This window comes from Egretta garzetta, unplaced genomic scaffold (genome assembly GCF_000687185.1).
Source record: "Egretta garzetta isolate BGI_Z169 unplaced genomic scaffold, ASM68718v1 scaffold708, whole genome shotgun sequence".
In the NCBI taxonomy this organism is placed as follows: Eukaryota; Metazoa; Chordata; class Aves; order Pelecaniformes; family Ardeidae; genus Egretta; species Egretta garzetta.
In genome coordinates, this window is record NW_009260485.1 from 338,603 (window position 1) to 362,698 (window position 24,096).

The following is a 24,096-nucleotide window of genomic DNA, read 5'->3' on the forward strand; positions in this document are numbered from 1 at the left end:
GCATCTACCAAAAAAAAGTCATAGGAGCCACTTAGAAATTAGTATCTTTTTCTACAGAAGTTCATGATAAACAGTGCTAGAATTTGGATGCTAAATGCAGTGGGTTTCTTCTAAAATTTTTTTTTGCTCTTAACAATTTCTTCAAGTAGTTACAGAAATAACACAAAATAGGAGCGTGCCCTGAATGGAAAAGCAGCTATTACCCAGCTGGAAAAGAAATTTTCCAGAAATGTGGAAGATAACTGAAAGAAGCTTGAAAGGCGCTTTGCTGTGTATCTGTAAACAATAGGCACCAGCAGAAATGTTAATTACCTAGGGAGACGATAGCTGTAGTTCTCAAGGTAGCTCATTTTTAATGGTTTCATTTGACTCAGATAGGGAAAGTTAATTATGAAACTTTATTAAATGAATTTGTAAATTTCTGCATGTCGTGACGTTCTGGATGCCATAGAGAATCTAAAATACCCCAAGAGCATAACTGAAGCAGGAAGACGTGGAGTTCAACCCAAAAAGCTGTGATGCCAGCAGAACTAGAGGGCTTCCTGCAACTTCACAGCAGCAGAAATGATGATGCCTCAGATCTCTGAAAATGCTGGTCTTTCCGGAAATGAATTGAACACACCTAAGCAGCCAGGTTGTTTAAAAATATTTGATCTGTCAGATATCTCCTGGTGTGTTGCCAAAGAGAAATCACATCCTGTTTCAGTCTTTACTTCAATGGCCTTCTTCAGCCTCTTCTCATAAAATACCGGATCCGTAATTCCTCTGATTGCTCTGGCACAGCTCTAAGTTTAGTTTCATTTCTCCTTTTTTGAAAAGAGCAGGTCAGATTTGTATGCAGCATCACACTGCATGCAATCCTCAGCAGTGCTATTGATCTATATCTGCTGGAAAGATCTCAACTAATAGATTTTAAAGTTGTGTTTGCCCTTTCCAAAGCTTATCTGATACTTGGTTTATCCATGCCTGAACTATCTGGCCCTGCGTATCTTGGATATTTGAAACGCTATCCTTGCAAAAGTTCAAGTGATCCAGTCTTGGTTCTGATGAGGTAGCGGGCACAAGATGTGCGGGAGAGCAGCAAGATGAGATGTATTTGAAAGATTCCCTCAGAAGTCTGATGTTGCATTTCCAATACTCGAGTCCATTTTCATTCAATAAGCATTGATGGTTTTTTACTTCCATTTCTAATGAAGCCTGAAATTAACCTAGCTTTTTTGTTTACTTTCTTATTTGCAACAACATCGTTGGTAGTAATAGGATGGTACTGGGAATACTTCTCATAAAGCTGGAGGCAGAAGTGAAAAGTATTTTGGATAGGTCCTGTATGTTGGGAGGAGGAGTGTTCTGAGTTATTTGATCTTTCCTGATATAACTAAGATTTAATACCTCTACATTTAAACTACTATATGTTGGGGGGGGAGATAATCCATGCGAATCTAAGTTAAAAGCTCTTTTTTTGACACTGAACTCTTTGGTAGCATCACTTTACAGATGCTGTTTTATTAAAAAGCTGAAGTAAACACATTAATTTTCTTTTTGTGATTTAATTTTCTTATTGTGATTTGCATGTGTAATAGCATGGAAAAAAACAATACATTTTTAAGGGGAGAATTATAGCAGTTAATTATTCTGAAATTTCTGAAAACCATAGATGAGCCTATATTACCAGTGAGCAAGATTTTAGTAGTAAATTTTTCCATCTGGAAGTGTGACAGGGATGACTAGCATTTTGATATTCAGAATACATCTTGAGACTCCTGGTGTCTTGTATATTTGCTCCCTGTTTAAATAAACTTGGTGTTAGCTGTAAGGTCAGAGCCTGTTAATATTTACTTTGGAGAAATCTGCCTTTCTGAGCCTTTTTTTTGTCTCTCTCTGGTTTCTGTCCCTGTAAGAGTAATGTTAACAGCATACGCCTCCTTCCAGATAGAGGATAGTAATGGGAAAAGTAAACTTTGGTGTCTGTAATCCATTTTCCAAAGTTAGGTATTTCAGTCTGAAGGGTGTACTGTTTGGGGGATTCTCTTGTTGGGACTCAAAAAAAATCTGTGGATGATAACAATAGCTGGAGCGGTTGTAGCTCATCACAGTGCCAGAGGCAGGGCTGGTAACTGATGTGCTGTCAGATTTGTTAGCTAAAACACACCCCTGGGGATTTTCGTGACAGCTTTCCTTTCTGCACATCTGATATTCCTTATTTCTGAATTATTCAGCATTGCCGCTGCTAAGTCAGATGGTGTCTCTGGAGCATAATTAGCTAAGTAACGGTTAAAAACAGGAAAAAAAAATGTCCCAATTATATATTCATTGCTGTGTGAATACTTGAATAGCAGTTTAGAACACCAACTGTAGTTCACAGGAACCTGCAAGGCAGGGCTAGGAAATTCTGGGAAAGGTATCCTGGCCTCAGTCAAGTTAACAAAACTCCTATTGCATAAAACAGGACAAAAGTTAAACCTCTCAAGGTATGTAAAAACAGATAGACCTAAAATAATGCTGAAATGTGATCTATCCTACATCCATCTCACTGTTCAGAGAAACAGAAGGACAGTCCCTTTCTCATGTGTTAAATGCTTTGGTTGTTCTTCATCCATGCTTCACCTTTTTTGGAAATTGAAATTAATTTAGTTCTCACCAAGATAATAATGAGAATATTTAGTTAGTGCTTGATCTACTGCTTTTATTGCTGGAGCTATTTTTTGCTCAAAAAAAAAAGAATGACATTTCAGGATTGGGAGCTTGGTAAGCTTTTGATAAGGTGTCTAGGTGCTTTAATATTTGTCTCATGGTAAGTCAGAGTATTCCCAGTTGGTTTTCTTCCAATATGGATAGACTGGGTTAGTTAAAAAACATTGTTCTTCTTGGCAATCATCACACATCTCTAATCTGTGGCAAAAGGTACCATCAGACATGCAGAATACATAACCTCTGTCTTTGCCATGACTGATGCGTACGGGAGAAATTAGCTTTGCTGCTGGTCCCTTGGTCAGTGCCAAGTGAACCCGCTTTGGTTTTTCCTTTGGAAGACAGATATTTGTGTCAGATGGCCGCTGGCTAAAATCAACCCTTGAAAGTCTCTGAAAGACAATGGACACACTTCTCCTTGGGATTGAAACAAGGTTTAAAGAAATGAAATGAGAAAATTATTCTGTTAATTCCATGAGCACTTCATGAAAAGAAACTACTTTTTGCTTCTTTGACCTTTCACTAGGAGATTTTAAAGATCTTTCTTAAAATCTTTTGTCTGCATCACAAGCTTTAGTGAATGTGTTATCGAAGCACCCCACTGAAGCAGAAAGATATTAATATTGAATTTAATAGATGAAGCACAGAACAAGTGACTTACCGGAGAGGCGTGTGGCGAAGCTAGGAACAGAGCAAAATTCAGTGTAATGATTTCAAATATCTCCTCCTTGTGTTGGCAAAAGAATTAGACATTCTAGGTTTGGGTCGCTTTGGTATTTTGAACCATTATTACACCTAGGGTCTTGAGGAAAGGGATAGCACTTTCCCACAGGAATACAGGACTTAAAGGGCTGTGCTGCTGCTTAATGCTGGATGTTGCTGGTAGTGCATATGCTTTTTGCAGCTATCTGCATTTGAATTTGTCAAGAATTTTTCAACCATCCAATTTTCTATAAACTAGCTCATATTAACTCAATACACGATGGTGCTGAAGTGATAAAGTCAAACGGAAGTGTGCACAGAGGACTATTGAGGCCAAATTTTGCTACATCATCTTAGGCCTTCTTCACCCATTTTCTCCAGCTGTTAAATTTCTTTATAATTTAGCTAATTTAAATTAACTAGGTAATTAGCTCTTCAGCAGAAATTAAAAAAAAAAAAAATCAAGCATTTCCTCAAATATTTTTGAACATTTAGGCGCCATATGTATAAATTTAAGGAAGTAACACAAAAATAAATTCCACCAATATTTAATGTCAGCTTAAACCCTTTTCAGTTTGTCTTCAGCTGATGCATATGTAGCTTTATTATCTCAGAAATGGATGGAAATTATATTTCAGCTTTCTGTGTACAGACCTTATTGGAAAGCAAATGGGCAGCTGTATATTTACACTGAAGCAAGGAGGGAGCAGTATCGTACCAGGTGACTCAGTTGACTGGTCACAACAAATACAGCTCAGGATATGGAACTTTTGACCCATGAAGATAAATTTCAAAATATTATTAATGGAATAATTTTGAGGGACAAAGATACTTGGAGAAAAGTGCGCTGCAAGTATTTTGTAAGCCTAAAAAGAGAATGATTTCAACAAGGAAAATGTTTTGAATTTGAGATTTCTGAATGCAAATGTCAATGTTACGGAAAATAAATGAGAAGAATCTGAAATGCTGGTATAAAAACAGAAAAAAAATGTTTTGTTAGAATCCTTACATTTTATCATTATCAGAAGTATGCTTGATTACTAAGTAAAACATCCTGGAGGACAGGCTTAAATCCAAATTAGCCATCTGTCCGTATTAGTTACCTGCAGGAGCGGTGTCAGAGCTGGCTGCAGGGACACTCCAGCTGGTGTTCTCCAAAGGAAATACTGGATGTCATCAGCCTGAGCACGCCTTGCAGACACACTTTCATGCCCTGAAGGCAGGGTCAACACACTCCAATAACAACAAGCAGAAGAGGTGAGCTGGGGAAAAGTTGTTTGAGATGGAGGTTGTGCTGGCTGTGGCTTCCCCAGGTTCTTCCAAAACTGGAGTGATTCTGAGGTTCTGATTTCAAGCACCCAGAAACCTGCAACCATCATCACAGGTGCAAATGATACTGCTGGGTGCAGCATAACTAGAAAGGGTGGACATACTGTTCCGGGTCTCAGAAGCAGCCTAAAATTCAGGATGCTCCCGGGAGTGATCTGTCAGGTACATCAGACACAGAGATTTCCTCAGTGATTTGCAAATCTGATCTAGAGTGAGAAGGTGGTATACAAGATCATGTATGCTTGCTATGAAATTTTGGGACAGGCAAGAGGCAGGGTTATTGAATGACTCTGGATGAGGGAAGAAGGGAAAAGAAAAGGATTGTGGTAGATATTAGAGAATATTTAATCTGTGTTTGGAGACTATTATAAACCACCTAATTGGAAAGAAGCGAATAAGGCTCTCTCTGAGCATGGATCAAAAATTAGAAAAAATACTAAATAATCCACTTGTGGTTACCTGAAAGATAATAAAATTATTAATATGGGCTTGTCAGGAACTGGCCTGGTCATAGAACATCAGTTTCCTTCTTTGATAGAGGATGTGGTGCCATGAGAGCCAGGGAGAACACAACAAGCTCCCTGCTAGCAGGTTGGGGACGGGATGCTCCTGCTGTGGGGCAGTCTGTTACACTGCTGACATAGTGCTGCCTCCTGTGCTTTAAAGTAGCCCTGAAGACATTTTATGTGGTATTCTAGGTCAGTATTTTAAGTCTGAAAATGAAAAATAATGCTGCTTAAAATAAGGTGTTTTCAGCAGCTGACTAGGCTGGCATGAATGCAGGGTGTCTAATTGCACTGAGGCTGTAGGAGACAGGCCCAGCTAGAACAGTTTGGTGACTGAGGAAAGCCCTCCTCCCATATCAATTCCTAAACAAACACCTTTTTGCATGAATTGGTATATCAAAGGATTATTTACATCAGCAGACAAGCTATGCACTTCCTGAAAATGGTTCATTTTCCTGTTTTGCTACTTATTGCAAAGGATTGCATGCTGACTTCTTATTAGAAAATATATTTAAAAGATTTTACATTAATCTGCACCTGGAGTACAAATCAGTTGTGCTTTATCAATAAAACTCTATAACTGGAAAACTAAGCTCAAAATCTTCATGCAAGAAGAAAAATGTTCTCTACTATATTCCTTTCTCTGAAACAGGAGCTTTTTATTACTTACACTATTTGTCAAGAATATGATACATATTTCTCACTGAATACTTGGCTGTTGGCTTTTGTCTTGATAAAGAAATACATACACACATGCTCTGAACATATCTTGACAGTGGAGTGAACTTCATTATTCCACAGAGGTGTGAAGATCTATTGTAGGAATATCGGCTCAGTTGCGTAGTGTTTATCATGTGGACACCATTGCTCATGGCACCAGGAGTTTCTGCAGGCTGATATTATTCATTTGGAGTTTTGCCTGGCACCCATCTTTATTATAAGTGCACAGCAAATGAGTTGATCTTGAAGAAGTACCAGGAGTGCATACATGGATCTCTTGCTGGCATCTACTGTGTATTTTTGGAGTTCCTTGCATTCCAGAAGCAAAAACAGGAAGACTTTTTTCACTGTTTCTTAATTTTCATCTTAGTCATTACTTCAGATAGCAGCTGCGCCGTTGGAAATGAGAGTCTGTGTCCTATGGCAGTTGTCTTCAAAAGCTGAACCCCAGACAGACGGTGCCTCTCTTGCTTCATTGCTCTCTGATTTCATAAATCCCGCAGGAAGTGAAATCAAGTCTCAAGGTGAATTCCTCCTCTGTGATGCAGGGAGAGGAATGTTGGCTTGCATGTTGCTTCTACGTGGGGAGTTGGACTACCCTGAGTTTTCTCCTTGGGAAATGCAGTGTATGAACCACTCCCAGATTAATGGGAAGGTATCTAAAGGGTATTGGTACAGACAGGGTGATGTATGGAGGAAGAAAACCACTAATGCAGAGCATGCTGTGTCAGATTTGCTTGAAGCTGCTGTCCCTGCTCTGGAAAGAGAAGCAACGAAGACAAAACGCTGACCTCTGTGAAGCTCATTCTTCTTCTAAGAAAATGTACTCAGTCTTTCTTTCTTGCTATTACTCTTTGTCAAGAAATCGCATCTTCCAGCTAGAGCAGGTTTTGGCCTCCAGGAATAGTTGCATCTGTAAGTGATTGAAAGATATTGTCAGGAATCCGCTTCCCCTGACCCCAAAACACAGCTTAGTTGTGACTGTATTGCTTTTCTGCCTCCATTGAGAGATTAAGCCTCATCACTAAACAGCAAACTCAATTATGAATGGGGTTCTTTCAGCAACACTTGGAAGCAGATTTTTTTTCCCTTTGGCTTGTTTGCTTTCCCACTCGCTCCTAATATTAGTTGTTAATGGAATAGCATCTTCTGTGATTACAGTGGAGGCATGGTTCTGCTTTTTAAAAATGGTTATAAGGGGAAAATATTTGCAGTGTTCTGTTTCATTTTATCTTTATTTATAAGCATAGCATTTAGAAGAATAGCATCCTGTGCACAGCTGCAGAAGAAAAGATAGAAAAGGGATCCTGTCAATGCTAATAATTTCAATCTTTGACCTGCTATTCTGTGTTTTATAATGTACTTATTTGTGTTTTGCAATTTGTATTTAATTGCACGTCTGAGAAGGCTCGTGCATAACATTCTTCCTTTCAATCTTTCATTAGTTTTATTTTCTTGCCAGCGGAATATGGCTGAATGCTACAGCAGCTGCTTTGCAACTCTAACCCTTCTCATTACTGATAATGACAGCCAACAATTTACTGTGTATATTAAGTTTGGTTATGCGTTGTTGGATAACTGAAGTTTTCAGGAAAATATATTCGCAAACGTAGGACACCATATGTCAGACTGACCTAATTCCTGTTCTTCTATGGTTTCTATGGGCTTTCTTCTCTTCTGCTAGCTGGAGGTGAGTGGATTGAAAATGTATTTGTTAGCAAAGTATTCAGATTTATTATCCTGCTGTTTATGGTGTCGTAATTCCCATTTCTGTTTAGCTGGCAGTCAGGGAATATTTTTACTTATGGAAGTAAAGGAAGGACTGCCCTAAGTGGGGGGAGTGAAATCTGCTGGTGAGAGCCATGCCGCCCAGCTTGCACTAGCCGCAAAGAGAAGCATCCCCCGAGAGCTCCCTCCTTCCAGGGGAGCTGGCGGTGTTTCCCAGGGGGGAGCTGGGGAACGAGCTAGGATGGGGTCAGAGCAGGTAGTCAGGGGACTCAGGTCGAGACCCCAAAAAGGAAGGAGGTTGCAGTTGACAGTGTAGACACAAGCAGTCCTCTCGTCAGAGGACTTCCATCTTCCAGAAGTTAGCATAATCCGTGCTGGCCATTGCCACGAAATAACAGATGATAATCTCAAAGATTCAGGGTAGATTACTGAGCAGTACAAATGGAGGTGATGTAAGTGCCTGCAGGGCTTAAAGTGATGTCCCATGGTGAGAAGTTTCTGGGCAGTTTTCTTTGGCAGAAGGTTGGAGTAGTTTGATTCCTTGGGGAAAACATGATTTGAGGTGTGAAGCCCATCTATATGCTGACACTGGGTGGGGGCTGCAGCAGCACCTTGGTCTCTTACCAAGATTCAGTTCACGTTTCCAAGGACAGCCTCTGCCTTCGAGGCCATGAAGCTGGGGAAAAGTGGAAATACCTCAAAGTGTGTAGACTCAGGGCCTTAAAGCAGCCTCTCACAATCCCCTTTGAATCTGCATTTGAAGCATTTCCATGAGGAGCTAAGAAACCTGTTGGAGCAGAAGCACTGAGCACTCTTTGTGTAGTCTGTAAAATTATAACAGTATTACCAATTCCCTCCTATGAATATCATCTACTTAATGAGACTATCTGTCAGTAACCTCCTAGGTAATATAAAGCCCATTTGTTTGTGGTGGCGAATGTGACCATGACAGAGGAGATCAGATGAAATGACAGTTTCACTGGGGCTGGTAGCTGCCATTTCTAACAAAGATTATTGCAATTACTTGTTAAGGATTTGCTTTTTTTGTTTATCCTCTCTCTTTTTTTTTTTTTTGTAAACTCTTGACAATAAAGCCTTTATAGCTTAGTTACAAGAGTCCTTATTACTGTCCAGCTTACCTTCCTGCCTTTTGTGTGCTTTCTAATTTAATTCTGAAGTGATAGGGCTTTCACTAGCAAATTTTTGGAAATGAGTCAGCGATGACTGATTGCTCCAGATTTCTCCCACTCTTCAGATGTTTCTTAAAATAACCGTATCGTTTATTTTATCCATATGCTATTAGTCTAGATAAATGTGAAATAATAGTATTTCCTGGCAGCAACTATAGACAGGAGTCTTGGGATTTGAGTTAATGCAGTTGCAGTCCTTATACGTTATTGTTTTCAGTTCTCAATTTTTTCTTGCAGTATTTTCATTATAGATATGTGGAGGTTAGGGTGACCCCTCCTGATCCTTGCACTGTCACGTCGCAGGGTTTGGGACGATGCCGGCACAAGGGAGGCTGGGCAGCGTGAGCCTCTGGATCCAGGAGGGAGGAAGCCTGCAGGGCAGCTGCAGTCTCTATGGGCCAGTCACCCAAAAGCCAGCCTGCGTATACCCAATCCAGCCCTGTCCTACATGAGGCAGCTTTCCTTCTGGGGAACTGCCATTACCCTGCCATTGAGTTACTCCCAGAGGTCCCCTTTGGCTTGCTGTTCTCAGAAATATATGCTGCACCTTGCAGCTGTATGAAAATTTTCCTGTGTGACTCCTAGGGTCGGGGAGGTTGCCTGCCTCACTGGATGGAGGTACTCTTCTGGGTGGGGGCAGTTACACTGTATAGGGATTCTTGTTTTCAGCTCCGAGATCACTGTAGTTTGCTCGGAATACTTTGCACTATAGCCTGTACAAATTAGCAGAACTCTATGGCAAATTCATTATCCTTATTTACCTTCAAGGTCAGGGTCCAGAGTTCACATACAAGAGCATAATTTCGCTGGCAATGTATTCTTCATACACTTAAACAGTCTAAAGACCCAGCTGCAGGTTTGCAAGACATATTGGTTGGAAGCAGAATCATGCATACAGTCATACACATTTCTAGTGCTTCACCTCTAGACGTGACCATTTACCAGTAAATAGTGTAATAAGTGTAGTTGTGACACTTATGTAAATACGCACTTATAGTTAGAATAAAAAAATATGATATTTCAACTGGGGTAGACCATTTTCCTCTCAGCTGCATATCAAAATATTCACGTAGCTGAAAGAGTTTCTAACAGAAGTGAGCATTTGTAACAGCAGTCATCAACTCTCACCATCAGAACATTTTACTAACAGTTAATGAAAACTGTCCATACTCTATTTTTGAAAACAACCAGTTCACATTCAAATTCTGAAAGGAAACTGCTAGATATAACTCCTTTTTGAAGAAATAAAATAAGCTATTGGGTATCTTCTGCAATTCCTGGCAGCCTTGCTGTTGAAAAACCTCAAAAATATTAATCTCCCATAGATCGCAATGTAGATACTCTCTCTAGCTCATTATTGCTAAGGCACACTTCCATGCACTTTTAGTACAGAGTGAATGAGCTTATGCAAATGCGGAGAGCTATCCCGAGACCAGACTTTCATTCTATTTTTATTATCAAATGGAGATTTTTTTTTACTGTGATTTACTATGGTGATAAAACAGGAAGGTTCATTTCCCTGGGTTTCCACAGCCCTGCCTGCCCATCTTTACAACAATGTCAAATTAAAAGTAGCTGCTGTCATGGGACAATGAAGTGCTCAACCCTCATCAGTTTTCAGCTCCTTCATCCTTCATTTTGAAGTACTGTCCAGTGTTTTTCTGTCAGTTCCATTTTTGAAAAACTGCTTTCACTGTTTCAGAGTTTTTACAAGAAAGTACTGTTGTGCCTCTGGTGCAGACAAGGAGAAGTCTGATTTCGTTGAAGTTAAGTGCCTGCCTCCCCATTACCCTCCATAATGGGTAACATGGCCAATTATAGAGCTTTAATAAATAGCAATGATGCATCTAGGAGCACATTTCCAGGATCCCAGAACACCTTTGGCTGCATATTTGCCTCTTCAGGCATAATTTTTTTTACTTTCTTAAAACTTAATGGTAATGTTCTTGAAATCTTTGACCACTGGCAAATGTATGACCTGGGTTTTGTAGCAACGGCATGGCTACCCAGGCTCCACTCTCCCTCCCTGTCAGCATGTAATCATTTCAGGCTTCTGCATTAACCCCTAAAGACAGGCAGAAATGAAATATTAAAATTACCTTTTTGTCCCCATGTCCTGCCTGCGTTTGAAGCAGCGTGTGTGCGTAAGGGTAGGGTGGGGGCAGGTGCTGACTGCTGCTGAAGAACTGATCAAAGGAATGATGTGCATCCACATCTTCAGCTCTGTGGCAGATCACAGGCCCTATCGTTAACTGTGTGTCTTCTTCACTTAGCCTGCCATGAGGGCTCTGTCTGCTTGAATCAGAGTCGCCAGGAGTATTTTGTGGGACCCTGAAGAAAAGCTGATTCCATCAGCCTGCTTAGGCAGCAGTATTTTAAAAGACTTTGCTAAAAAATCAGGAGCAGTTTCTTGTAACTATAGTTTCATTTATTTAAAATCTCTGCAACTCAGAAATGTTCTGGAAGTGGCCTTCACTGACTATTCAGTCTGATCTGGCACGTAAAAGGTGGGGTGAAGAAAAAAGAAAACCTACTAAAACTCCTGTTGCCATTTCCTTGCAGGACAGGCTTCAATACTAATTCTTTCACATTTGCCCTCCTAAATCATTCAGTGTTCCACAAATAAAGCTTCAGTCTGAAATACAGCAGGAGAGCCAGGAAAAAAAAAAAAAAAGGCTTCCGTTTTGTTTGGAGTTTATGGTAGTGATTGTAGTTCGACTGCCTTTTTTGGCTTTTTTTTTTTTTTCCAAAGTTTCCCAACTGTTGCAAATACACATATGGTGGTACAGAGTAGCACATAGCATGCTTATTAGAATGACCTCTTTTCCTTCCCTGGCATCCACAGACGGGCCCAAACAGCTGCTTTACCAGCCCCTGTGGAGTGCACATGGCACAGGAGACGAGGCAGGCCTGGCAGAGACAGCCCCGCTGCTCCTGCCCGCAGAGCGGGGGCTGCAGTGAGCAGCGCTGCTGGGGGGCACCATGGGCCAGCTGGCTTGGTCCACTTCAAGGGCGGGCTGGAGGGTGCGAGCAGTGCAAAAACGGCTGTTCCTGGGGTAGTGTGTAATCCCCAGCTGTGAAGTCACTTCTACACATTATGTGCAAAGTTGTTTTCTGGGCTGTGGTGCCCTTAAATCTGTTTTGATCTGGAATAGGTATATAATGTTTTAGAGTTCTAGAAATCAGAGTCATAGAGTTATAGTAATCAGAATAAATTAATTGGAATCACCTGTAACTTTTAACAGCAAACTGCTAACCGGTTGGATTTGTTATCATGATTTATCCAGGAATCTCTTGGGAGGATAAGGTCTGAATTAAAGGGTCTATTTTGGAAATAAGAACCTATAGTTGGGCCAGTGGATGTGTTTTAAAAGGAATCATTTATTGTCTTTAATAAAATTCAAAAATGTCTCCTTCAGTTTAAACTTTGCTTATGATGCTATCCTGGGTTTAAGTAAATCAATAAAGCAAAAGGAAGCACTGGAAAAGGAGGATAGTTCTCTGGTGTATACCTCTACATCTAAAAAGAGGAAGAGAGCATCATAACAGGATAGTAATTCTGCTCACCTACTGCCCCCATATATTCTGAGAGAACATTCTTGAAAGTAGTGATGGGATTTAATGAACTGTTGTTATTCCCTCATGCTTGGGAGGTGACGATGGAGTTACTGTGCAACCTGGATGGATAATCTCAAGATATGCTCCCAGCCACTTTTGACATGTTCCTTATTTGAAAACAGAAGCTTAATCTTAAATGAGCTGTCCATTTACCTAAGTGTTGCTTTCCATAGACACAGATTTCCTTGTTAGCTTGAACAGATTTTTCCTGTTTAAAAGTAAGATGTACACTCATGTTAGAGTATTTGCATTGCCTTAAAATTCCAGCCTCGTGTTTCATAATAACCCAGAGGGAAAAGATGATCATAGGAGGTTCATTGTGCTTTCATAGTCAAAATAATGGGATTTAGACAAGAACCAGGAACAGGGTGATTTCCTCCACTTCCCAGATTCTTAGGCTGTACAAAACACTGCATATCTGTTCGAATTCTGACCTTGGCTTACCTTTATATGCAGAATTTAGTATAGTTAAGAATCTAGACAAGTTGAAATCAATTTAACAATAACAAAAAAAAAAAGATCTTTTTTGTGTTTAGTTTTAGATATGTTTCAAAATGAAGCTTACCAAAAGCCAGGAGGGCTAAAGTTCATTCCTATTTTAGGGACAATTGGTAATATTTTGCCTCTGATCAATCTTTATTTTTACATTTAATTTTCAAAGATTATATTTTCAAGGGACAACCCTGAATAGAAATGATACCTGTTGATATGAAAAGATACTATAAATAGAGTTGTGTCCAATTTTGCTTCGAGGTTGGTTTTTTTTCCCTGACAGTTCTTACTTCCTACTAATAGGCTGAAGGTTTTTTTGCCACAATTGAACTCTGCATGTCCAAGATCATTGCCTGCTCATGACATGACTGTGGCTCACCTAAAATGCTGCTCTCAGCTCCTTTTCTTGCTTTTACAGTACTGAGGCCTCAATCTTGTAAGCCTGCTCATGTATTGGACTCGTCTCTTCAGTACAGCTTGCAGCATAATATGCTAGCTGTTCTTCTGATCCTTAGTTTTATCCTTCTGAACACCTTTGCCTGTCGGACATTTCCAGAAGCGTTCATTTTCTTTTTGCTTCAGGATGATAATTTCTGCTGACCCACCTCCTTAGTTTGATGCCTGTAGATCTCCTTTAGCAATAACTCAGATAGATTCCCCTTAGATTATGAGAGGTAATTATGAGAAGGGGAAGCCTTCTTTTCAGTCTTCCATCTCTGCCCAACTGACTCACCTATTCTACAGCTTCACTGATTTTCTAAATATGGGAGGGAAGGCTAGATGAGCCTCAGCATCATTACCCACATAAGGGCTCATCCCTCTTTTACAATATGATTTTTTCAATGAAGTTTATCAATGTGCTAAGAAAAATATGCAAAGAAGCCATGAGATGAAATCACAGCACAAATTTTTATAAACTGAACTTTAAGCACTTTTAGAGCTTTCTCTGTAGCTGACTCTCTGCAGCTGACTTTCTGGCTGTCTGTTGGAGAATAGGGTTTTATCTTAATATTTCCCAAACAAAAGTCTAGTTAAAAAATGGAATGTAATTATATAGGAAGTCGGGAGTTAATTTTAAGTAATACAACTTGGCTGCTACTTGTTTCAGCACAATGATGATTTGAACTGATAGGTGGCGTGAAAACTAAGCCTGATGCTTTTTTTCTTTCTTTTTCATACTTGTAAGAATATTTTCTTAAATGCCAAAAATTTATACTTTTAAGCTTCAAGTGAGTGAGATGTGTATAATGCCACTCACACAGGTTTCTTGTAATGAAACCCACTGGTCATAATCTCCAACAACAGTCACTACCTAAGAATGCAAATTTTTATCAAAACTTTTTGAACTCTGCTAGGCATGAAAAACTTGCTATATTTGGTATCAAAATGAGGCCTCGTTGCAATTTTAGTAGAGAGAGTATTGATTATGTGGAGATGCAGGCTACAAAAGTACAAGTCAAAGTAAATTAGCTTGGATCACCACCCTATATAATAGTGCCTTCTGCACTGGGAAGTAGCAGAGCGTCAGGAAAAGCTTGTGTGACTTTGCCACAACCAGCTACTATCACTGGTGAGTACAGTTGGGTACCCACTCTTCTGCCACGATAGCATTTCACAGGTTTGAGTCATCCAGGAAAGATGTTACTTTAGGATAAAACATAATGGAACTCTGCTAAATCTGAATGCTCTGGAAAAGGGAATGGTTTCCTTGTCAACATTGACTAGAATTTGAATGGAACTGCTTAGAAAGCATGGTAATTATCATTGCAAAGTTAGTCATTTTGTGCTAGCCTATGGGTGAGTGCTCTTTTAGACTGAGTATTTTAGAGATTGTCTGGGGAAAAAATCAGGAGAACATTTAGCACAGAAATAAACACGGGTGAAATTGTAGTGCTATGCCTCTTCAAGGACCAATATCTCACAATTTAATTATTACTTGTAAAACAGTTGACAGGATGCCAGTGAGTAGAAATGTATGGAACGTGCATGCATTATACATGGGTATTTATTGATTTATTGTAAGTAAGCTGGAGACAGTATGCATCTGTATTAAATCTATCAACATATGAAGGGTTTTGCAAACAACTCATTAGAAAGAGAGTGCAAAGAAAAATGAACATAAGGATATCCTAACTGCTTAAGAGTGGCAATAAAATTATACATCAGTTTAATAAGAGAATACAGATTACTGAAACCAACTGGATATATAGAAGGAGTCTGCACAGTGGGATACAGCTCTGCAAATCAGAATTTGTGTGAGTAGCTTCAGTTTGCTTTGTGAAAATTGATGGGGTACCTTACCATAAATAATTAGAACTTCCAAATTACATACATTGACAGAGGAAAAAAATCAGCTGGCAATTTATGGTGTGCTGTGGTGACAGCCTTGAATGTACAGCGAATTAACTGCTGGGGTGGAGGCAGTTTTTATGGGGACCAAATCAACTTTAAGAGAGACCCATTCCTTAGTTGATCTGCCATAAGATACTGTTTGTAGACTCTCTAAGGAGATAACAATGTGGACATCAGGAATGCAGTGGTTAGCAAAATCTGTGTGATCATTTGGTAAAGACAGGGCAGAAATTCAGCAAGGGGAAAAGTTGTTCAGAAGACTGGACACTTGTTCTTGAGGAAAAACAGAAAGAGTAAATCCCATAGGCTAATGTCACAGATACAGGTTTTACTTTTTAAATTTTGATGATTTTATAAATATGGAGATTACTCATGTTGTTAGAATGGATAAAAGAAAACAGTGCCTCACAGAAATATTAAATGTAAAAAAGTCAGTACGTTTAAAAATACATTTTAAAATATATTTGGTTAAGAGTTAGGTATATCAAAGAGTCCGCTTTTTATTTTACTTCTTGAAAAAGTCAGTAAGTCTGATCCATATTCATTCTAGCTACATCAAGCATCTTTATATGCACAGTATAGAATCTGTCCCTCAATTTATCTTTAGCTGAAGCAACCTTTAAATTCATATTTTTCTCATTTATTTTATTAATCTGTACCACTTCCTTGCCATTTGATCAACTCATCTTAATTTCACTTTCTTTTATTTCTGCATTCACTTCACTTCATGTGAGTGACCCAGTCTGCCTCTGACATTACACATACATAGATGTTAATTTTTAGTTTTATTAGAACCTTTTATTGTCTAGGATTAGTGTCAGCTTCTGCTGTTTGCTTAAAGAAGCTTTAGTGCAGTATCAGGAATCACTGCAGAGAGCACCAGGAGCAGTAACGACTGAAACAAGGTATTTGAGTTTATTCCCTCTTCTGAGGTGCCTTCATGTGGTATCACTAGGGTGCAGGGGCACACTCCTTGATTAACAAGACATTGAAATTCACTATAAAAAGTGCACAAGCCCAGCTCAAAGCTGCACTCAGTGGGTCACCAGTCATTTCTGGGACTGTCACCATGCCAGCAGCAACACAGCCTCTTTCCTCCTCATCTGTCACATCCGTGACTCCACAAGGTCAACAGGACCCAGTGCTGACTCCTGATGCGAGCTGACATTTACTCCCGCTTTCGTACTGCATGCCAGTTGGTTTGGCACTGAAGGTCAGTTTGTCTAACATATCCTGCATGAGGTAGATGCATCTTTTCAACATTCATCTGTTTCTGTTCAGTAGTTCAGCACAGAGCCTTTAATCACTCTGGATTATACAAAGACATGCATAGCACAATATGCCATTCACTGGATATGATTATAATGACAAAATTTCAGCTGTTCCAGGCAGGTGATCCCTGTCAGCCCTTTCCAAAGTTCTCTGGTGTGCAGCAGTATCATCTCAATTCAACAGTGATCAATGCACAGTGTAATATTTTCCTTATGCTGAATAATAGACCACACAAACCTACGTTCACCTGACATATGACACTAAAGAGATGTGTCATTGGGCATCTTCCAGTCTCAACATCAGTGTACCTACCACGCACGTCACCTAGCACAGGTGCTTTCCTAAGTGTCTTTCTGCATGCTGTCAAAGCTCCTCTTTCCTTTTCACATCTTCACGAGTCCTTTAGGTCCATTGTATATATCACTCTTGCGATCTAATGATTCCAAACCCTGCTATTCAGTTCATTTCTTTGCAATATACCACACTCATTTCTAAAGCAAGTTACTTCATGCTCCTTTTAAGTCTGCGTCATTCTTTCTCTTACCTTGAAAATTCATAGAAGATCTCTTTTCTTCCTCTGCATGTAAACTACGAGACGTTACAACATTCTTCACCGGCTTGTGTTGGGGTGGGGTCTCGGCACAGGAATCTGTGACCTCTTGGGCCATTTTTGGATCGGCTGACTTTTACTTGCAATATTATGAGTCTGTGCAGTACTTCTCGTGTGGAAGGTTTTTATATAGCAACCTTAGCCTTTCCAGCTTTTCTGATGTTTGGGGAGTCTTTGTCCTTTTAAGTTTTTGACTAGAAGTATTCTACAGCTTTCCACTGTAATTACTTACATAATATTATGCTACAGTAGCTCAAGTCTGATTGTTTAAGTGTCTGAGTAGGACATTTCATGAAAAATGACCTTACAAATGTAGCTTTGTACTTGACATTTCCATATGAAAGTCATTAAACAAGAGATTAATTTTTCTCCTTTGGGCTCAGGGCAGTTCTTATCTGTGTGAGTGGTCCTATTGACTACAAAAGGACTTTTCATATCAGTCATGACTGTAGGACTGGACTCTTGTCTTCATGTTTTGGAGACAATTTAAGGCCTGTTCAACAGCAGCTGCTTGTGGCATGGAGTGGAATACGTATCCTGTGCCAAGTGGTCAGGTTCACACAGCTTATTGCTCAGCCCACTCCAGTGAAAACCAAAAAGCCATCTTGTCCTCTCCATCACTCTTCCTGCAAAGCATCAAATGTCAGAACATGTTGTGGAATAAAAAATGAATGGAACAACTTTAACTGAAATATCTTTTTTCTTTCTTTTTTTTTGAATAAGCGCAAAAAGCATGAGTTTGCTGCTGTTTCAGTCAATGGTAGTTTTGCTAATTGTAATAAATGTTCTGAACTTTCATGAAGTAACATCTAAATAACAAAGGGTTTCTTTACACAGTATTGCCATTGGAAAAATCTACAGATTTGTTATAAAGTATCATTGGTAAATATCTGCCAATTATTTTGCAATTTGAAGTCTCTGATTTTTTTATCTTCCATCTGATTCACTTGCGGGGATTGTCTTTTTCATAGGCCATTCACCGTGTCGAGAGAAATGCTCAGGGAAGATATTGTACCTAAGAGAATTAGAGAAAACCTGCATTTCCCCAGTGATTTCTGCAACTTCATTTCTTCTGCCAGTAAAGATTTAATTATAAGCATTCTCCATGCAAGTCCATCTTTATAAAAGGACATTGTGTTTTGATTATTTAGAACCTGAAGTCACAAAGGGCATGTTGTAATTAGATTTACTTTGGTAGGAATTGAAAATGTACAGTAGTAGTCAGAATCCCTAGGGGAAGATTTCTAATAAAATCTCCATTGAATTTATTCATATGTGGAAAGAACAGTCAATATTTGTGGTATGAAATGTCAATAAAAGTAAAAAAGTATTAGCATTCAGTGTATGTTACAGTGCATGACCTCGCCAGTTAGAATATCGCAGCTTTGTTTCACAAAGCTTCTATGTGCTTTTAAAAATATAATCTCTAAAGGAGAGCAGAATTAGTCAAAAACAGAGCTCCCTAGTCATGAAAATGGGTATCTTAATATAAGATATAACCTTATACATATATATATTTTTTAAAGTATCTTATGGAAGTGAAAGGTAAAATATCTGTAGTGTTTTTCATTACCATGAATGCAGATGAGAGGATCATTTTCTAATATACAGGCGTGTGGGGGGATTCACTGGCATCTTAATGGTGGCAGAGGCCACTCAGCTATCTCCTTGCTATTTTATCTTTTTCACTGGATTGGATAAAAGATAGCAATATAAAAAGTGTTAAGGCAGAGAAAATATGGCAGCATGTTGTTCCATTAATTTGATGTTCTCTTTAATGAACTTCTGACTTACACATAGATTCCTGTGATACCTACCAGTCCTGAGTTCACTGCCAAAATCCTAAATCAGTGGCAAAGGGTGAAGTTTTTATTTGCCAGTCAGTTCTTCGGGGATGGTACCATCTGCTTCCATAGCCCCAGACAAACCAAATAGTGATTCAGAATAAAAATGCCCCTCAATGGGATAATTTTTCCTCAAGGGCTGCAGTGTTACAAAGCACACGGATCCAGTTTCACATCTATTCTCTGGTAAGGACGTACTGCCTGGAAACCATACAGATTTCTTTTATGTAGGGAGAGTTATGCGTCTTTTCTCTTGCTGACCAGCCATCAACAGGACTGCATTCCTTCTAGCCTCTTGCTCTGAAATTCAATATGCGAGTGTTGACCTGCATTGACTGAATTGAACAGTTGGACTGGGCTTCCTTCAGCCTGTTGTCTCCTCACCATTCAGTGTATATCCCTTTTATCCACCTTCCTCCACAACTTCAAGGAATCAGTGAGCAACATTTCAGTCCTGAGAGCTGTCAGTGTATTCACTGCATTAGAAACATGGTCTTCTTGGTAGTGAAAAAAAACCCCACTTAGTTTCCAATACAAAATTCCTGCTTATAAATTTAAAATGCACTTTTCATTAATATTCTCTAACGCTAACTTTAAATATCTCATTTGTTTTCTATGTTGTCTGTGGAAAAGGCTGCATAAATTCAAGTAAATTCCACATGTTTATTCATGGAATAAATGGAAACATGGGAAATGTAGCAAATTATTTGCCTATGAGTTAAATTACCACTGTGAGGCAAAGTTTAGGAGTTTTAAATGCTGCTGTAGAAAAGCAGATGTTTAACGCCCAACAGCTGCTCTGTAGCCATCCACGGTCACCTTTCTGCCTTGCTCTAGCCAACACCTATGAGACTGAAATGAACTGAAAAGTTTTACTAACTTTCAAATGTGAGTTACTTCACATGGAGTACTGAGACTACATTAAACACTTTGGCAGGTTTCCAGAGTCCCTTTCTTTTTCAGTTATATGGATTTATTTAGTAATGAACAGAATTTGGGGTTTTTTTAAAGAAGGAGTTTGTGCATTACTGTCTGCCATGCTCTATATCTAGCTACATGTCTATCACATTGGATATTTCTTATCTAGAGTCCATTTTGGGGTCAATATAGGTAAACATTGTTTGTTTACAGTACCTATTATCAACACCTTCCATAGCTTTGCAGTTGTGGAAGACAGACCACCTACATTCACACAAACACACACACAGGCACACACACAGGGTCCAAACATCTTCATTATTGCTTGTCCATGTACACTGCTAATCTTCTTAGGTATTTTAAGCATGGCATGATGGTTCCTGTCATTCACAGTTTGTTTTATTCATCCTTCAGGTCTCCTGTAATGGCTGGAGGTCTCTTTGCCGTTAACCGGAAGTGGTTTTGGGAGCTGGGAGGCTATGATCCAGGATTAGAAATATGGGGAGGAGAGCAGTATGAAATCTCCTTTAAGGTAAGTCATCAAGTCACCTTATATGATACTTCCATACTTGTTTGGTACAAGACTCAGTCTTACACCTCCAGATTTTCATTTCTTGTATGTTTTGTGATCATGATGCTTTCATTCATACTGGCTTTTGTCTTTTAATTAGTTTAGGGCAATACTATTTTTTTCCTTTAGGAATTTCCACTAATTTCACAGGGGACTATGCCATAAACATATGCTCCAGAAGCCATACAAAAATCACACTGAGTGCAGTTCCCTCTGAAAATCTAGTAACTTACCACCATCAAAGAATGAATTTCGACCTTGTGCTTTTTGTCTTCTCCACTTAACCTTCTCTCAGATGCTGCATTTACTTCATGCTCAAGGGTTGAGCTCAGCTCAATAAGCCAAGAGGAAACTAATCCAGAAAAAAAGAAAGCTGCATAATTTTCTGTCCAGATCAACAACTTTTATTATCTCTGAGGGTAGGATCCCCAAGAGTCAGCTTGGGGAAATGAGGGGAAATGGAAAGAGAAAGTCGTAGGAAGAAGACCCCCTTTCAGTAGCAGTGGATCACTAGGTCAGCTCAGCTGCTATGAGCTGTTATCTACTGGCCAAATTTTCAAAATCAGGTGATTTTTTAATTGTATTTGAATTGTAATGATGAAATATATGGGGAGTTTTCAAGTGCACAGGTTATGTACAACCAGCAATGGTATATCATCTGTGTCAACATGTGTATTCAAATCAGTTACTTGGCTTTTACATATCAAGTTGAAAGTCTTGTTACTTTCCACATGTAAAATAGTTATTTGCATTAGTTTGATGAGGAATAAGATGTCTAATTTTGAAAATTAAGTTTATTATGTTCCAGTATACCTAAAGATGTAAGGAATCTACATGCAAAGATTTTCAGTGACTTGATGGAATTTCATTACATAGATGAATTGAGTCAAGCATATTTGGATAAGGCTTGGAACTGAAATTAGAATTCACGTTTAGCTTCAGGATCTTTCCAACCTACTTCCAAACTCTGACAGTGTAAAGCTCAGCAAGTAAATTTAGTATGTCAGCCATGACTAATATCATACATCTTGCTGCATCTGAGTTTCAACAGCGATTCAAACAGAGCTGTGGCCATTCTGTTGAACTAAACATATAGCATGACCCGACATTGGACTGCCAGGCTGTCTTTACAGGAGTTATCAAGAACAGCAAAATTGTTTGTATTAACTCTGTTGCTCTCATGTTTCTCCAAATCATTTTTATGCCCCAGCAAAATAAAACAGAAGGCGGGGGAAACCCAATGTATTTAGAATATATTAATTTACCTTCTGCCCATTTAGGTTGTTTCAGAGGTAAACGTAAGAAGTCACTGGTAGCTGTCACAGTGGTCTCTGACAGGTCGACAGGATTTCATTATCCTATTTCAAATATTCTTTTTATTTGTCATCACAAAGAATATACTTGTAATGCTTTCCGGTCTTTGTAGAGAAACCATGGTAACAGCACTGGAAATTGAGATACTACGTTGTCCAAGTGATAGATTTTTTGGAGGCAGCTATGTCACACTGGGTCTCATTTCAGTCATATCTCCTGATTCATCTCATTAGTAGATAATGACCTTAGGGTCCTGGTCCTTTCTGATTAGTGTTAAAAGAAAAAAATACTCTTTAGAAATGGTTGCTAAATAGGAACAACTTCCTATTGGAAGAATTTAACAGATGTCAGTTTTACGAAGACAACTGCTATTTTGTTTGGAATGACAAAAAAAATGGGAGAGAAATCATGGAGGCGGGAAGAGAAACAGAAAGGACTAGTTTTCATTATATCAGAATCACTAATATCAGCTCGGGAAAGGTTTCTGCTTCAACACTGTAGCTATAGAATCAGTCATTTTAAAACTTATTTAAACAAGGGCAAGTTAGCCAGACAGTTTAATTTACCAGCTTTATTCACAAAACTTGGGAAGATGGTAGACTTGCCATCTCTCTGTTATTCACAAAGTCAATGAAAAAGCCAGATGACCAGCCTGGTTCTGTTTCCTCAGCTGCTTGAGTGAGTCTGAAACTACATCTTACCTTTCCTTAGAGTGTCCACACATGGAAGTGTCATAGGACGGGTGCCCTGTGTTGATGCCATGTCTCACACTAATGGTATTTTGCTTGGCAAATAATTATTTGGAGTGTCCTGCCTCAAGAACATGTCTAACCACCAGACATTTAGCTTTTCTCACTCATTTCTTCTTTGACTCCATTAATCCTAGTATTTTGTAAAACCATGACTGGTTTTCATTAAAAAATCGTAAAAATCAGCTGATTTCTTGTAATTGTGGGAAGTTCGTATTTGGAGGACTGTTTCATGCTGATCTTTAACCTCAGTGACAGACACGGTGTTGCTTTTGTGTTCTTCATATATCATCTTGCTTTTAACCTTGAGATTCATTTGAACAAAAGCTGCTATATAATGATAAATAAGTAAACAGTCCAGCTACTATAAAGAGACCATGCTGATGACACAACCTTCTCAGTGTCAGACTGGGGATTCTTGTGGCTAATTCAAATAGAGTGATGTAATTATGAGGGGGTGCGTGCCAGAGCAAGAGTTGTCATGTGCTCCCTGAAATGAAGTAGTGTCTGGTCATCTTCAACTGGTTGCCCTGCTCTGTGAGCTGGAGCGAGGAGTGTTCGCAGATCGCTTCTAGTCTTCTCTACTCAGTGATGCATTTTAAACTCCGTGGATCGACAGACTTACCTTTACGTTACCGACTAACCCTTCTGCTTAACATTTTAACAGTAGGTCCAGGTACTATAGAATAAACTAGCTGTGGCATGTGTCTCTAATTAGTCTAATTAGTCTCTAACTGCTAATGTTTTGATGTAAAGGTAAGCTTACAGGTATGTTAAGGAAGATTTTTGATAAATGTGTGGGTGAATATCATGTCTATGTGTCCAAATCCACTGGTGGCAAACATGGAATCATGTTTAAGAAACAGTGTATGTTTGATATACACTGGCCTAATTTTATTTGGAGAAGAATTTCCTATATGTTGGAATGAAGCTTCACCCCACAGAAACATTTGCACACCAAGGGGAAAAGATCACTTGATAATTGATATCCTGTTAAGGAAAAGCATCTTCTTGATCACAAGCCTCTGAATTACTGTACCATAGGCATCCACAGTCACCTCCACAACTCGAGTTACAGGAGTGTTTGCTACATAGCAGGTGGGAAGCCAGGAGTGACAAGTGTGGGCTTAGAGAGTCAGAGAAATTAGATCTTTCAGAAAAGATGATAGCTAGATCTGTGCTAGTCGAGACTCAATAAAATAGTTTGTCTAAAGTCCTCTGACTTAAGGAATTATTAGCTTCTTCATCGTGAACTTAATATCAACTACTCTGCTCCGCTCACTGTAATCTTCTGCTGCACATTGAACCCCAGACACGCAATGAGGCTGGTGTTGGATCAAGGGCCATCATGCAAGCTCAAAGGAATCACTAATAATAGCAAAGCCATATTGCTTTATGAGTTCAAGACACTGAGACAGAGTTCAAGGACTGATTAAAAATTAGATTAGCAGGACAAGTGGTTGCCTGGGGAGTCAGGCAGCAGTTCCTGGACA

The 24,096-nt window shown here is 39.2% G+C and overlaps 1 protein-coding gene across 1 annotated transcript in view; it reads left to right on the forward strand.

The window, feature by feature from the left end:
• The window catches only part of GALNTL6 (polypeptide N-acetylgalactosaminyltransferase like 6), a gene marked incomplete at its 5' end in the record, with an annotated part of 319,890 nt that overhangs the window by 252,886 nt on the left and 42,908 nt on the right, over positions 1-24,096 (forward strand). Inside the window, one exon of the mRNA XM_009644200.2 lies at positions 20,384-20,501. Within this exon, the coding sequence (XP_009642495.1) occupies positions 20,384-20,501 (118 nt within the window). The remainder of the gene's footprint in view (positions 1-20,383; positions 20,502-24,096) is intronic.